Source organism: Halichoerus grypus, chromosome 7 (assembly GCF_964656455.1).
Source record: "Halichoerus grypus chromosome 7, mHalGry1.hap1.1, whole genome shotgun sequence".
Classification (NCBI taxonomy): Eukaryota; Metazoa; Chordata; class Mammalia; order Carnivora; family Phocidae; genus Halichoerus; species Halichoerus grypus.
Genome location: NC_135718.1, coordinates 120,360,651 through 120,375,530, shown reverse-complemented (window position 1 = coordinate 120,375,530; position 14,880 = coordinate 120,360,651). Strand labels below are relative to the sequence as shown.

General features: G+C 46.4%; 1 protein-coding gene across 2 annotated transcripts; it reads left to right on the top strand.

The window, feature by feature from the left end:
- Positions 1-2,775: 2,775 nt before the first annotated feature.
- SERTAD4 (SERTA domain containing 4) lies at positions 2,776-13,775 on the top strand. 2 transcript variants are annotated; one of them, XM_036095701.2, is made up of 5 exons: positions 3,820-6,482; positions 7,169-7,359; positions 7,868-8,059; positions 9,257-9,372; positions 11,259-13,775. In XM_036095701.2, the coding sequence occupies exons 3-5, from the start codon at positions 7,885-7,887 to the stop codon at positions 12,018-12,020; spliced, it is 1,053 nt and encodes a 350-aa protein (XP_035951594.1). In that variant the 5' UTR covers positions 3,820-6,482; positions 7,169-7,359; positions 7,868-7,884; the 3' UTR covers positions 12,021-13,775. The 2 variants fall into 2 exon arrangements, with proteins under 2 accessions (XP_035951595.1, XP_035951594.1); XM_036095702.2 differs by lacking the exons at positions 3,820-6,482; positions 7,169-7,359 and adding an exon at positions 2,776-2,915.
- The last annotated feature ends 1,105 nt before the right edge of the window (positions 13,776-14,880 follow it).

Genomic DNA, 14,880 nt, shown 5'->3' with positions numbered 1-14,880 from the left:
TCAGAGGCCAGTCTTAAAAGTTGGGATGCCTGATGTATGGTACAAACCCTTCGATCCTCCGGGAGAAGCTCAGGGTTGAGTTCCCTCCTGATTGGGGGTCACTGTACTGGGGTGAGGTTTATGGTGAGACGGTATCTCAGCCCTTCCTACTCATTTCGATGGGGTTTCCCTCTTCTTTGCCCCATGTGAAGGGATTGCTCCCCCAGTTTTTAGATTTCTTTTCAGAGGAAATTGTTCCACATGGAGCTATAGATTCCTTGTGTCTGTGGGAGGTGGTGAGATCAGGATCTTCCCATATTTGCCATCTTCAACTGGAAACTCACTTTAAACTTTTAAATGATATTTCTTCTTCCATGGAGGTTTGACTGACTTTTCTACTTGTCAACATTAGTTCATGTTGTCAACAGTTGGGCACTGAATCTCAGAAAACACTGAGCTTGAGATTTAAAAGTAGGGCAGAGAAAGCTGTTAAGACAACAGACTAACCTAACATATCTGAACAGGATGGGGTCAAGTTCACACTCAAAACCACAAGGGTGTTGTGAAGTACAATGATTTCATACTTGTGTTGTGATGTCATTTTGTTTTAACATTAAAGCCAAGAGTCCTCCCCACTCAAGGGCAATGCCAATTTCCCAGAAGGCTCGTTTCTCAGAGCCAAAGCTCCAAAAGATGCCAAAGCAACCCAGGCTGATACTTAGTCTCATGTTATTTCTCAATTTTATGCTTAATTTGCTCCTTTTGGTTTTATGTATTTTGACACAGCGAAGTGTATGTGGGGATTTCCCCATAGTCCTTTAAATGCTATAAAACTTTAATATAGGGAGATAAAAACAATAACAAGCCATGCCTTCAAGCCCTCAGATTTAGTTCTTCATTTGAGTTAGACACTAACCAGTTTTAGGTACTGATTTAGACTTTCAAGTACTTGCACCGCTTTAAATGCCCTTGTGCGATTCCTTAGCCTCTTCCCCCCACCCAAATGAAAATGATGTTCTGCCCATAAGCCAGGCATGCAACACCCATTGATTGCACAAAATGGCATCTTTACAGTTCTTAAGTTATTATCATAATGGCCTATGTCGTACAGGAGCCAATGCAATTTAATATGGTTTTAATATGGTTCAGAATAAAGTCAAGATGGATGCCCAATTCCCACTTTTAGGCATGCAACCCTGAAATGTCTTTTTGGAAAAAATGAAATAATGCTCCTGGAAGTCTGTTGAGTTAGTCTGTTTTCAGCATAATTGCCTTCTCTCAGCTTCCTAATACCCTTAAAACCTCTGAGAGTCTTTAAATGTACAAAGTTCAACAAAAATACTTTCAAAGTAGATTAGTTCTAATTATGTCTAATATTTGTTTGCTGCTTTATTGAATAAACTACATTTGTTTAAAAAAGAAAAGAAATTCACTTAACTGCACGTCAGTCACCCAAATTTTAAGTGTACAAATGAAATGGAAAACATTTATTACACAAATTTAATTACAATTCTAAGAAATAAACATGCAAATTAGATAGAGTTCAATTTGCACATGCTAATCCTCATCCTTGATCTTATTCCTTTCCTCCCTGATTTTCAGTCTGTGCCTCTCCTTGATTCCTAGGGAGCCAGGCAGCAAGAGGTTTGGTTTTTCACAGTCGGAGGATCACTGTTTTAAACAAGTGTTATATTTAGCACATCTGGCATAGTATCAGTAAACAAACATTATAGTCTTTGTAACACTTTTGTGCAGGTGCCTTCCCCCCCGATTTTATTAGGTCTATGCCTTCCAAGCCTCTGTGTTCATTACACCTGAAATGACCCATCTCGACTATGGAGGAGTCCCTAGACAGAAGTTATGAATTAATGTTTCAAAAAACAAACTCCAATTGAGCCTAATATAGGGGAAAATTACTATTTGCAAAATAATGTGATTCCGGGGCTTAAATTACATTCCCTTGACCAAGGACAACCTCCTTTATTACTTTTTTATTTCCTGGAGGTTTTCCCTGGAGGCTCCCCACCCAGAAAGAGTTGCCAATTCAAGTTGCAGTAGGACCAATGTTGCTTTTTTATACATATGCAGCTCCGGAGGGGAACGGGCGGGGGCGGGCGGCGAGGGGAGAATAACTGCTTGGTCCTGCAAAGACATCTGTTTCTCATCTCCGTTTGCTGTGGCAAAGGAGAAGAAAGTCTTTTGCAAAGGGTGGGAAAGGCACAGATTTTTTTTTTTTTTTTTTAATCACACGCACACACACAACAACAACAACAGAACTAAACCAAATAAAAAAAAAGAAGACATCTCAGAAGGTTGCAGACTGAATACGTTATCCGGCTGGAGCCGAGCCCCCAGGGCTAGGGCGGGAGCCGGGGAGCGCGTGGGGTCTGGGCTGCGGGCTGGAGCTGGGCCCGCGTGTCCCCGGGCACCGGGAGGGGAAGGGAGGGGAGAGAGGGGAGGAGAGGGAGGAGGGAGGGCGGGAAGGAGGGAAGGAGGCAGGGGGCGGGCTGGGGTGGGGGTGAGGGGAAGGCGCCCCGTGTGCTGCCTGAGGAGCGGCGGCGGCGGCGGGAGCAGAGGGAGGGCGGGAGAGCGGGCGCGCTTGTCATGTTCCCTCTCTCACCCTGGGGGCATCCTGCAGAACCTCTCCTCGGAAATCCACGGGGAAATGGCAAACAGGATTGACGGGTTTCACACGCTCCTCGCTAGACAGAGCCGCTCATTACCATAACCGTCTGCAGCGACGGCGGCGCGGCGCCCCAGTCGCGGCGGCGGGACCTGCCGGGACCCTCGCCCGCCGCGCACCAGCGTCCACCGCCGACCGGGCCGCCGGGCCGGGCCCCGCGCCACTGTGCACCGGCGGCCGGGCTGGCGCCGAGCCCAGAGCGGACCAGCGGCAGCGCGAGCGCTCCGGCCGCCGCCTCCCGGCTGACCCCGCGGTAAGAGCCGGGCCGGGCGCGGGCGGCGAGGCCAGGGCGGGTGGAGGGCGAGGGCCGGTTCCCGCGGGCGTTTGCGCGCGCCCACTGGCACCCCCGCGGCCTCCCGCGCGCCCTCCCCGCGCCGGGGCTGCCGAGTGGACGCGCACCGGCCGGCGCGGGGGCCAGGACAACCACCGGGGCGCCGGGGTGGCGCGGGCTTTTCCCGGGGCTGGCGTGCGCCGCGGGGCCTTTACCGGGGCGGGAACCGCTGCCGCCTGCGCGCACCGAGCCGACTCCGGGGGCGGGTGGGGATGGCAGCCCGGTGAGCCCCCCCAGGGTCCTCGGCGGCCGCTCCCTCCCTTCCCCTAGGGGACGGGGGGTCAGTAGGAGGGATGCCCCCGGGGTCTGGTCGCCGCGGCGCTGGGCAGGTGGAGAGGGAGGGATTGTGGATGTCAGGAGCGCGCGTCTGCGAGAAAAAGGAATAGCTGCAGGAGCTGACACCTTCTGTCCTCCGCCACCTCCGCCCCCGCACTCTCCTCCCCGGCAGCCGAGGCGCGCTGCGGGCGGCGGCGGCTCCTCTATCCTCAGCTCACCTCCCCGGCGGGCTCGGCTGCTGCCCGCCTGGTCCACGCCTCCGCCTCTCTCCTCCCTTCCTCCCCTCCCGCCTCCTGGGCCCTAGCAACTTTCCGGAGTGCCCGGCTGGGGCCGCGGAGGCGGGAGGGGGGCGGGGGGCAGGCGGCCCCCCGGCCCAAGGAGGCGCGGACGGTGCGGGCGCTGTCCCCCTCCGCCCGGGTCCCACGGCCGCGCACTGCGCTCCCGCAGCCGCGGGCTCCGAGTGGGCTTGGCCGGCGAGGGAGGGAGGGCCGGGCAGGCATCTGCTGCGGGCTGGAGCGCGGGGCCCGGGCCAGCCTCGCCAGAGCCCTGCCAGCCGCCGTGAGTCATTTCCTTGGAATCCTACCTTTGGTGTTTATTTCCCTTAGAAGGAAACTTGTTTTTTTTTTTTAAAAAAAAAAAAAGAAGAAGAAGAAAAGAAAGAAAGAGTAATAATAGCTCTTATTCTTCAGGAGAGGCGCACGGCTCCGGCACCGTGGAAAGACAACTTGCCTTTGTTCCCAGACACTTGGGGTGTTGTTTACTTTCTCCTGCGGCCGGCAGGGCTCGGCTCGCTACCCGGGAAGGGGCTCCGGGGCCGCGGCACCGACCCCTGGGGGTGTGTCTATGCGGGAGCCCGGACGCGGTGCCTGCAGGGGGTCGGTTCTCCAAACCTCACCACCCCAGTCTTGGGCCTGGGATGGGGAGACCTGGCGCCAGGGCTCGGACACCTGGACACCCCATCTTCTCCTTAAGGCCCAGCACCCGCGTTCCTAGCCCCAGGACCTGACCTAAAGTTCCTGGCCTCTCGAAGCTACAGCTGAGAAATGCACTTCCCAGGGTAGACAGGTGTACTGCCGGGACTGGCAGAAAAGCGACATCTATTTAGAAGGGTCGAAGGATTTTCTTCCACCCATTCAGCCCCTTCCATCACCACCACCACCACCAGCAGCAGCAGCTGGACGAGCTGTTGGGATCTTGCTAAGCACAACGTCGAGGTCAGGGGCTTGATTCCACCTGGGCAGCCCCAAAGGTGCCTTGACAATATCAGCGCTTTACTTCTCGGCGTTTCAGTGTGGGAATCCGATCTCTAACTGCTAGAATGCTCTTAATATTCTCTAATTTCCAATGAGAGATGGGGGCAGGGCTGGGCAAAGAATGACCTGGAGCCCCTGTTAGATTCAAGGGGCCACTGAATCTAGCTAGCCTGTTCTGTGGGCCAGCCACTCCTATTAGCATTAGAATGGCTCTCAGGAAAGAACAAGCCTAACCCATCTGGAAAGACCAAATTGTAGAGCAACGCCTGGTAACTTTACGATGAACATTTGCTGGAAAAGCATGACATTTTAGCCCTCAGCCTTCTGGGAATGCTTGAGGAGTCATGCCACTACATCAGTTGGGTGACAGAACAGACATGCAGAAGCCTGGAGATAAGAGGTTAAGGACCTTCTTATTTTTTACTTTTTAAACCCATGTATGGACCAAACACACTTTTAACAGCCTTCTTTTGAATCCACTCACCTCTGATGTTAAAAAAACAAATTTTACCGTAATTGTACATCCTCGTGGTTATATCTGATATTAACAGCGCATGAATTTGTGGATTTAAACTTCTGAACTCGGTAGTAGAATTATAATGTAAATCTCATCATACAGAGAATAATGACAGTTTGGATCTGCACATGTAATACAAATAAAGAGTCACGTGAAACATTGGTGCATAGCACCACACACTCCCAATGCTTCATGCATGTGGAACTTGCCTTCTTAATTTGTTAACATCCCGGCATAAATTCTAAATAGGCCAGGAAGACTCAACTGCAAAATCTCCTCCTTGCTCCCAAATAATCTGAAGCCATTCATATTTTATTCAGACTTAGAAATATCATTTGTGGCACTGAGCTTCTCCGGTTTAGGATTTTGTGTGTAAAAGTTTCCAGTTCAAAAAAGAAAACCTTAGAGAAATCAGGTGTCATAATGGAAAGAAAGAGCCAAGATAAAAGGACTATGCTGTGTTTCAAGTTCGGATGCATCCTGATAGGATTTCATATGCTTGAATCAATACTAACAAATAGAAACACTGAAATCCTTAACAACCAAAACAGCTACAACAATAAGTCATTAAAATGGAAACAAACTCTTAGGAACATAAAATAGCGCGGGCCCATATAATGTCCTATTAAACAAAGGTAATTGCTTCTAGGGGGCCTACAAATGCTTCACTTTCTTAAGGGGCGTGAATTTGTCAACCTCCTCTGGTTTTATGTCATAAAAGTTCAACATAGACAAAAAGCTTGGGTCTTATTCCCAGAATCCCGCACAAAAGTGAGTGTGAATTTCAAGGTGGAAAATACTGTTGCAGTCAGTGAGAGAGGGCTACTGAGAGAAAGCTATAATTCATGTGCTCCTGGCAATAGCACTCGCTGATACAACTGTCTTTTATAATAGGTTAAGAAATTAGACCATTTATGAGAGTCTCCCAGGGAATAAATTATCATGAGGCTTGATATCTTGTTTGGATGCTGAGTTTGAGGGGTGATAGAATAGCTTAGTTTATCAAATCAGTGTAGTGTAAATTTTTTGATGAGTCAAGAGCAAAATAAATGGCATGTCCCACCGTTTGCTTTTAGAGAATAATCGAACCGCTCTTCTTTTTTTTTTTTTTTTTTTTTGTAATAAGGTTTTACTTGCAGTAAGTCTTCGGCTGCTGCCTCTTTGGAGGGCATTTTAAAAAGAAAAGGGGTAGGTGGTTTAGCAGCCCAGATCAGCTGGGTCCTCATTCTGGCCACTGACACGGACACTTCCCCTGTTCATCGTTCAGTGAGGTTGGGACAGAATTTAGGATCTCAAGGAGAAGCCTGGATAAAGGATGGAGTCATTCCTGGAAGAGCTGCTCTGTTAGCCATAAGGACTTCATCACTTCAGTGAAGCTATCTCCCCTTCCCCTGGTGGTTTTCCTTCTTGTACCTGGAAGTGGACCCTTGTTAGAACACCTAGGTAATTATACTCTCCTGCTGGACAGCGGTGAATTCGTCCTTTCCCCAAAACCTTAGGAGCTGTGTAATTTGGAGAAGAAAGCATGAACGAGACCCTTAGCGTATATTTGAAAGACAATCAATCTTCAGAAAGCAGGCCTGACATCACTCTTTGTGACAGTTCTTTAAATGGCAAAGTGGGATAGTGGAGGTTCGGGTCTTGTAAAAGGAACTGGCCATTAATAAGGCGCCAAAGCTTCTGTGTTGTCACCACTGATCTCTGGCCCATCGGTCTTTTTGCCCCAGTATCAAAACTCTCTTCCCCCTTGAACTCACCTTTGACCCTGCCTTGAGCCTTAGTTGGGACCAAGTGAAGCCCCTGCGCCCAGGGCGGCAGGGGGGAATGGCCCACACCACGTGAGCCGTGCAGGAGCCCAGCGGGCATCACGGAGCGGAGAGGCTCCCAGTCTCCCCACAGGCCCCAGGCAGAGGTGGGGGCTGAAGAGGAGGGCCGCAGCGCGGTGCCTCTTGGAAAGTTCCTGCCTTGTGTCTGGGCCTTGCCGAGGAAAGAGTTGTCGGCTGCCTCTGGCCCTGAAGCCCTGGCTCCTGTTTAATATTCTGCCTGCTCCGTTGATGTTGTGCTTGGCTCCTGTGGGGCTGCAACTCCCGGCTTGAAACCGGAGCCAATTTTCTGTCTTCATCTTACAGTGTTTTGACTGGAGGCAGATCCAGTTCAGGCCGATCAGGGCTGGTGGAAACAACTACCAAGTGTGTCTCTGTCTGCTTCGTTTTGGGAGAAGAAAGTGGAGGGAGCCCCAGAATGTTGTAGAGGAACTGGCCCTGCGGAAAGGAGAGAAGGAGGGGGCAGCCGCCCAGCCCGAACCCGCCCGAGAGCATCAGTAGGGATTACGGGGAGATTTCGGCCTCCCCACCCTTTCCTTTTGATTGATTAGCGGATTTCATCAAAGGAGACTCTCAGGGGGATTGACTAGAAAATTGATTTTTGCCTTATTAATAGAAAGGAAGCGCAAGGGTTTTGGACTTGCCTCTTAGCGGTCCATTTTCTGCAGGAAGGTCAGGGGGAAAATGTGTTGAGGAGGCAAAGCAGCTGTCTCACAGAGGGCTGAGGGGAATCTGAGAACAATAAGAAATGGGATTTTAAAGATCCGCCCATGAAATGCAGATTGCTGAACACAGAGGCTGAGCTAATAGCAGCAAGAGAGTTTGCTGAGGTTTTCTTTGAAAAAATAATAAAATGTTTCAGGGTGAAGGGGAGGACCGAGAAGTAAAAGTTTCCCAAAGCAAAGGAATGAAAATGCCAAGGCCATCCCCTGGCTTACTCTTGATTAGGGCTGTTTTCTTTCTTTCTTTCTTTTCTTTTCTTTTCTTTTTTTTTTTTTTTTTTAGATCTGAGGCTGTCAGAGATGACTCTGGTTCTGTCCATGAATAGATTCTGCGAGCCCATTGTCTCGGAAGGAGCTACTGAAATTGCTGGGTACCAGACACTATGGGAGGCTGACAGCTACGGAGGCCCGAGCCCCCCTGGGCCAGCACAGGCCTCTCTGCAGGGAGACCGGGGAGCCGGTCCCCCACTGGCAGGTACTGCCCTTGACCTTCCCCCGCTGCCCTCTGCAGCCAGACTCGTGGGTGGCGGTGGTGTCTGGGGCGCCCTTCTGAGCTGAGAGAGCTGTTCCAGGGACTTCCCAGGCTGTCTGTGCCTCTCTCCTAAGTGAGCCCAGGGCTCCAGGGAGAGGATCAGAGGTGATACTTAAATTGCGTTCAAACCTGAGTCTACACGTGCTGCTACTTCGTGTGTAAGTTGTGCCCCCTATATTTTTAAAAGAACCAAACCAGATTTTGAAACCCTGAGTTTGGGTTTTGGTTTTTCACCCTATGGAACTACACAGTTCTCTCAGAGCTACACAAGCCCTGGTGAGCTTTTGACAATGAAATCTTTATCCCCTGAGACATAAAGGAATCTGCACTTTGGGCCAGAAGCTATGTGTCTCCTTTTTTTATTAAGCACACAATTGGCTTTCGTATTCAGGGGGAAATTTTTTTAAATACAGAAGTATGTTCTTCCTGATTTTTTATTCTTATATTCTAAGGTAAGTTCCTTGGATTTTTGTGTGCTTACTACTTTAAAAAGAAAAAAGAAAAAAAACCTAAACTATAAACTAAGTACTCCCTGAAGTTCATTTGGGATTAAAAGCTCTGTTCTCTCAAAATTGGACCCTACCTTGATTCATGGTTGACATGTTACATTTTTGAGAGAGAAAAAAAGACTTTGGTTAGCCCAAATTTTAAGTTAAAATTTTTTTGAATTTCATATTTTGAAAGAAAGAATATTATAACTCCAGTGTGCAGATAGTCATTTGCTTCCTTATCTACAGCCAATAACATTTTAAAGTTATTTGGTTATTCGTGCTTACGGTTAAAGATGTATACATTTGAGCAGTGGTGTCCTATTATCATGGAGTTAATTAAACAATTTGAATAAATACTATCCTCCCCTTTGAATTTTGCTGTTTGTACATAAAATTAAGATTCTGAGCATTTTGTAAATGCTGACGTAGGTCATTTTCCTTTATGATTACCTAGAAATCCTTACCTAGCTTGGGTCACAGAATTCTGTATGATCGGAAATATTAAGACAAATGTTTATTTTTAATCACCACATGTACAGACAAATACGTAGCCAAGCTATCTTCTATAAGGAAATTAAAGGAAAGTATTTTGTTTGGAGAACCTCTGGCAAACCACATGTCATTTGTCGTGTCTGATTTATTACCACAGGATCACATTACAGGGGAATTTCAAATCCTATAACAACATCCAAGATCACATACTTTAAGAGGAAGTATGTGGAAGAAGAGGATTTTCACCCACCGCTCAGCAGCTGTAGCCATAAAGTATGTTTTTTTAATAGTCATTATTCTTATTAAGAGTTTAAGATACTTAGTAACAGTTGCTTGATCCATTTCCAGAAATTAAATTGTTCCACCCAAGCAATGAAAAGGAGCCACTTCTCAGCAGAGCCATATTAATCGTTGTCACTTTTTTGGGTCCTCTGTTCTTTTCACAAGTAGTCGAAGAAAGAGCCAGCAGGAGCTCCTCTACCCAGAAATAACAAAATTATATAATCCAAGGAACATCTTTTTTACAAACGCCTTGACTGTTCCCAAGTTGCGTTAGTGATTGTGAGCAGTCCATGTTTTCACGTGTGTGCAGAAACGCACTGTTCTTTCCTGACATCTCCCCATTGCCCACACTGTAGGTCCCATGGCCAAAGCCCCTTCTGTGTGTGCCCACCTGGGAGCGGTTCCCCGGGGCTTCTCTTGACCTCTTAGAGGTGGACTCACTATCCCTTGAATGTGTGCGTGCACGTAGAAACACGCACTTCATTGCACACTCATTACATAGGTTTAGTTTGTTAAAGTATGTAATTCATTCCCTAGAAAAGGCCACAGCTAACTCTTTTGCATGCCTAAGAAGAAAATACTGGGATCCAGGAAGTGCCTAGAAATAAGAAACTGGCCACCTAAGCTTTTCAGATACCACTTATTTTTCCTTACGGTTCTCTTCCTTTAAAAACTATCTACAGATTTAATCAGGGAGGGTATAACCCAGACCATAGTTGTCTGAGATGCGGAGAGGGTTTTTAATTTTTCGATTCATCTTCCTCTGTGTCTCTTCTTACCCCCTCTCCTCACCACCCCACATGCTTGTCCTTCAGGTGTTGCCTTGACCTTGCTCATAAAGACGTCAGCATGCGTTGGCAGGTGCTGGGCTTTTCTCTGAACGTATGGTTCCTGCCTTTGGTTAACCTGGGCTGGCTTCGTTCGCAGTTCCTCAGGTCATGCTACCAGGTGGCTTTTTTTTTTTTTTATGACCTGGAAAAGCTGGCCACCAGGACACAGCAGCTTATTTCCTCTTTCATTTCTGTGTTATGGTTGTAGCTGGTTCCCAGTGGCTACTGGATTTGTACCAGTCATCACCCAGTGATAGTATCACACTGCTCAGAAGTGAGTCTTCTCATTTCCTCCCTGCATCTCTCCTTCTGCCTGGGCCCTTCCACGGACTGATCCTTTCAGGGGCTGAGCCTCAATTATTGTTGTCCCTCGATCAAGTAAGGATAATTGGGAGTGTGAAAGCCAGAGGGACAGTACTGAACATAGGTGTCATGCTCCTGGCCAGGGTTTGAAGTAGACTTATTATGACCTGCATTTTGACATCTTTCAAAGGACACTTAACTGATGTATAATACATGAGTGTGTGTGTGTCTGTGTGTGTGCGTGCATGGGCTTGTATACACATACATAAAAGCACAAGTATCCTAAGAGTACAGCTTGATGGATTTCACAGAGTGAACATATCCATGTAACTAGCATCCAGATCGAGAAACAATATAAACAGCCACTGAGAACCCCTCCTTGTGCCCGTTGTTACTACCTCTCTGCCCTCCGGAGAAGCTGCTCCCCTGAATTCTAGCAGGGTAGATGAGTGTTGTGTGTTTCGGCATCTCCCTCACTGGGCCATTGAAATCTCAAACAACCTGACTTGTCCCTGCTGAGGTCTGCACTGGGATGGGATTCCCAGGTGCTTGACCACACCATCGAGGTGGGAAGGTGGGGGGAGGACGTGAGCAACATGGGGGCCAGCATCCCTAAATGAACCTGGGAGAAACAGGACCCCAGCAGGCCCAGCTCCAGAGACTGCCCCGAAAGCAATATACTGGGAATGGCATGTTTACACCGCCCATGTCCTCTAAGTTTTCTCTTCCTTTTTTGACTTTTAGACCATCTCGATTTTTGAGGAACGAGCCCACATCCTGTATATGTCATTAGAAAAGCTAAAGTTTATCGATGATCCTGAAGTGTACCTCCGAAGATCTGTCCTTATCAACAATTTGATGAAACGGATCCATGGTGAGATTATCATGCAGAATAACTGGTGCTTTCCTGCCTGCTCTTTCAATGGCACCTCTGCCCAAGAGTGGTTTATGGCTCAAGACTGTCCTTATCGGAAGCGACCGCGGATGGCCAAAGAGGAGTGTGACAAGTTTCATGCCTGCTGCTTTTACCAAGAATGTGGTGGTCACTACCTAAATCTGCCCCTTTCTGTCCATGCTAGTGTCGGAAGTGCCTCCAGCACTGTCCCCCCCTCCCCCTCGTCTTCCTCTTCCTCTCCCCCTCTGCCTTTACCGAGCTGTTCCCACCAGGCGGATTTCGATGTAGGCAGTGCACCTGTTTACAAGGGTGATGGCCAGGGACCTGCCAGTGAAATCTTTGTCACTCATGTCAGGTCACTAGGTGTTCAGGAAAAGGCCACATTAAGTGATGAGAAGGCAAATAATGACACCAACAGGGATGGTGGCCCCCTAAGCCATGAACCTGTGGGAAATGACCTTGCTTTTGAGGGCAAAGGCCAATTTTATGATTATTTTGAGACTGGATATAATGACAAAAGCAATGTGAGTGAGTCTTGGAAAAAGTCCCTAAGGAAAAAGGAGCCTTCATCAAGTAACAAAGCGTGCTGTGGCAAAGGGAGTAAACTATGAGCCATCTCTTCATCGAGCCTCTGAAGCATGCACAGCATGATCAATTAGCTCTCATAAATTTTATTTTGAATGGATTTTATAGTTTTGTACAACTGATGAAATTATGCCATGAACACGCCGTGTCGTTTTAATGCCTGGAGAGCAGATTGCATAAAACATCTGTATAGTAGATCTCAGCAAGCTACTTAGAAATGTGGTGACGTTACCGAGAAAACAGTTGACTTAAATGCTTCAAAGTATACCTTAGTTTTCTCACCGAAAAGGTCAGTAGATTAGACTGGGGGACAATGTGCCCTTGTGATCTTTTCAGTGCCCCCAAGGAGCCTGTCACTAGCTAAGAAATGGCAACGTGTTTGCCAATTTAATTAGGTAGTTATTTGGTCAGCAAACCAACATAACCAGCAAAGGATGTCTGCTTCTTCTATATGATACAGTATTTTTTTCTGAGTAAAAGACTGAAGACAGGGAGCTAGATGAAGTGGCTTCACCATGCCGTTAAGGACTTGTCTTTAACAGTCTTGCATGACAGATGAAAATGGGATGTAACATAATGAAACACCTGTCTAGGTGCGGCAATCAACAATATGTGTAGAAGGGTAATCCCTGCGAGTTCCTGGCTTGCCTGCGATGCGTGATTAGGCAGTTAGAGAGGTGTTACACAGGGCGATTTTTGGTGCCTTACTTTATCTTAATTTTTGCCAATGTGAAAATTAAGGATAAATCAGAGTTACAGCAGGGATTTAACAAACAGGAAAAAAAAATACACAGGGTGGATCAATATTGTTTGGAAACCGTTAACTTCGAAACTATTGTGTTCAACTTTTGATTCAACATCTCTATTCTTCCTTTGTTTTTGATGCCCAATTGCTTTTGGATTTGGCATTTTTAGAAAGGGATGGGGGAAACAATGGAGCTGTTAGAAACCAGCACTAAGCTGCTTGAGCTTTTCTATGGCAACGGGTCTGTTGCTGGGGTTTGGGTTTTTTGGGTTTTGGGTTGTTTTGTTTTGTTTTGTTTTCTTGTCCAATGAAGTTCATGAACCAGTGGCATGCGTTATACTTTAATCTGTTTTGCATCATTTCACTCGTTTAGATTATAAAAGCATGTGGTTTTTTATATATGACTTTTGCTGTTGATTAAGAAGCACAATGTTAATAAATGATGTGGTGATCAATAAGGTTTTATCTTAAAGAATGTAAAGACTTTAGTTTTTGGAAAGTTATTTTGGAGAAATGGGACCCAGTTGGCAATAGCTACCATGTATTTGGTCAACAGTTTTCTCAATGATTTCTTTAATTTGTACATTTGCAAGAGTGTTCAGAGTGCCCCTCTGACCGTCCGTCGTCCTACTCCAGCCAACTCCTCCTGCTAAACTGTATTCCAGTTTCCAAGGTTGCTAATTGAACTTGGGCCTCCTTAAACAATACTTCACAGGAACCAAATGCCAAACGGAGGAAGTAAGTCTTCCCAGTTTCTCCAAGATAAAGCTTTTTTATTATTGCTATTAATATTAAATATAGGTCTCATTCATACAGTGTATGAGTAGGATCATCATTTGGACAATGTCCACAAGGACCAATTTTTAAAACATGTTCTTGTGTTATGGCTAAATAGTCTAGTAATGTTTTGTCCTTTATTTTCAATATTTGATAAACATTTGATGTTGAAAACTTAGATGATAGATGCTTGTATATGAATGTGTTGTAATAAAGTGAGGTTTTCTTGATATATATTTATTAAAATGATCAAAATTCATTCAGATTTTCTTATTTTAATGATCATCGGCAATGTTTCTCTTTTCTGTTGCTGTTTCTCCTTTAAAAAAACTCAAAATGTCTTAGTGTGGGTAGTGGCCACACGGGAGTTTTCAAAATGAAAGACTACTTTAAGAGGTCAGCCTGACCGGTGTTTTAGAAGAGTCCTACTTTGTGAATTTAGATTTCTGTGGATTAAGAGACCAATGTTAATAAGTGATGTGGTTGGTTATCAAGAAGGTTTTATCTTAAAGAATCTAAAGATTTTTATTTTTGCAAAGTTTCTGACAAAAAAATAGCATACCATAAATACTGAATGAATCCTGCTGATTGCCTTATGAAATGTCACATTGTCAAAAAGATGACCCATATGTCTAGCAGTCGAAATAGCTGTAGATTATTACTGGTGGTATTCCATACAACTCTGTATTAAGGTTCTTCTTAGAGGCTAATATTTTATTTGATAAAGGGAGAAAGCTAGTTGGGAGCTTAATTGTCAAATGTAACATCCTTATTATGAATGTAATACATCCTAGAGATTTAAATATGAAAGAAATGACATCCTTTTGCTTTTTAGAAGCCCCCAGCATTATCAGACATGTTCCTCTTTTTTTTTTTTTTTTAAAGATTTTATTTATTTATTTGAGAGAGAGAGAGTGAGAGAGAGAGCGCAAGAGGGGGTAGGGTTAGAGGGAGAAGCAGACTCCCCGCCGAGCAGGGAGCCCAATGTGGGACTCGATCCCGGGACTCCGGGATCATGACCTGAGCCGAAGGCAGTCGCTTAACCAACTGAGCCACCCAGGCGCCCTCAGACATGTTCCTCTTGATGGCCAAAGCTGTAAAATGACAGAGTTGGTGATTTTCCATAGCACTCACCTGAGCTGCAGGCTCAGACATCTGCTCAGCAGAACCCACTGGAGCTTCTCTGCTGGACGATTAGGGGCCTTTGAATTCAGCAGCATTAAAATTTGTTAGTTTTAGTCATCAAGTTTTTGTCTCTAAGACATTTCTAAGCATACCAAAAGACATGCCCCCCCTTCCCTGAAAAACCCCTAAACATCCATCCAAATAAGAATGTTCCCTTTGTTGGTATGATCATTAGGGCC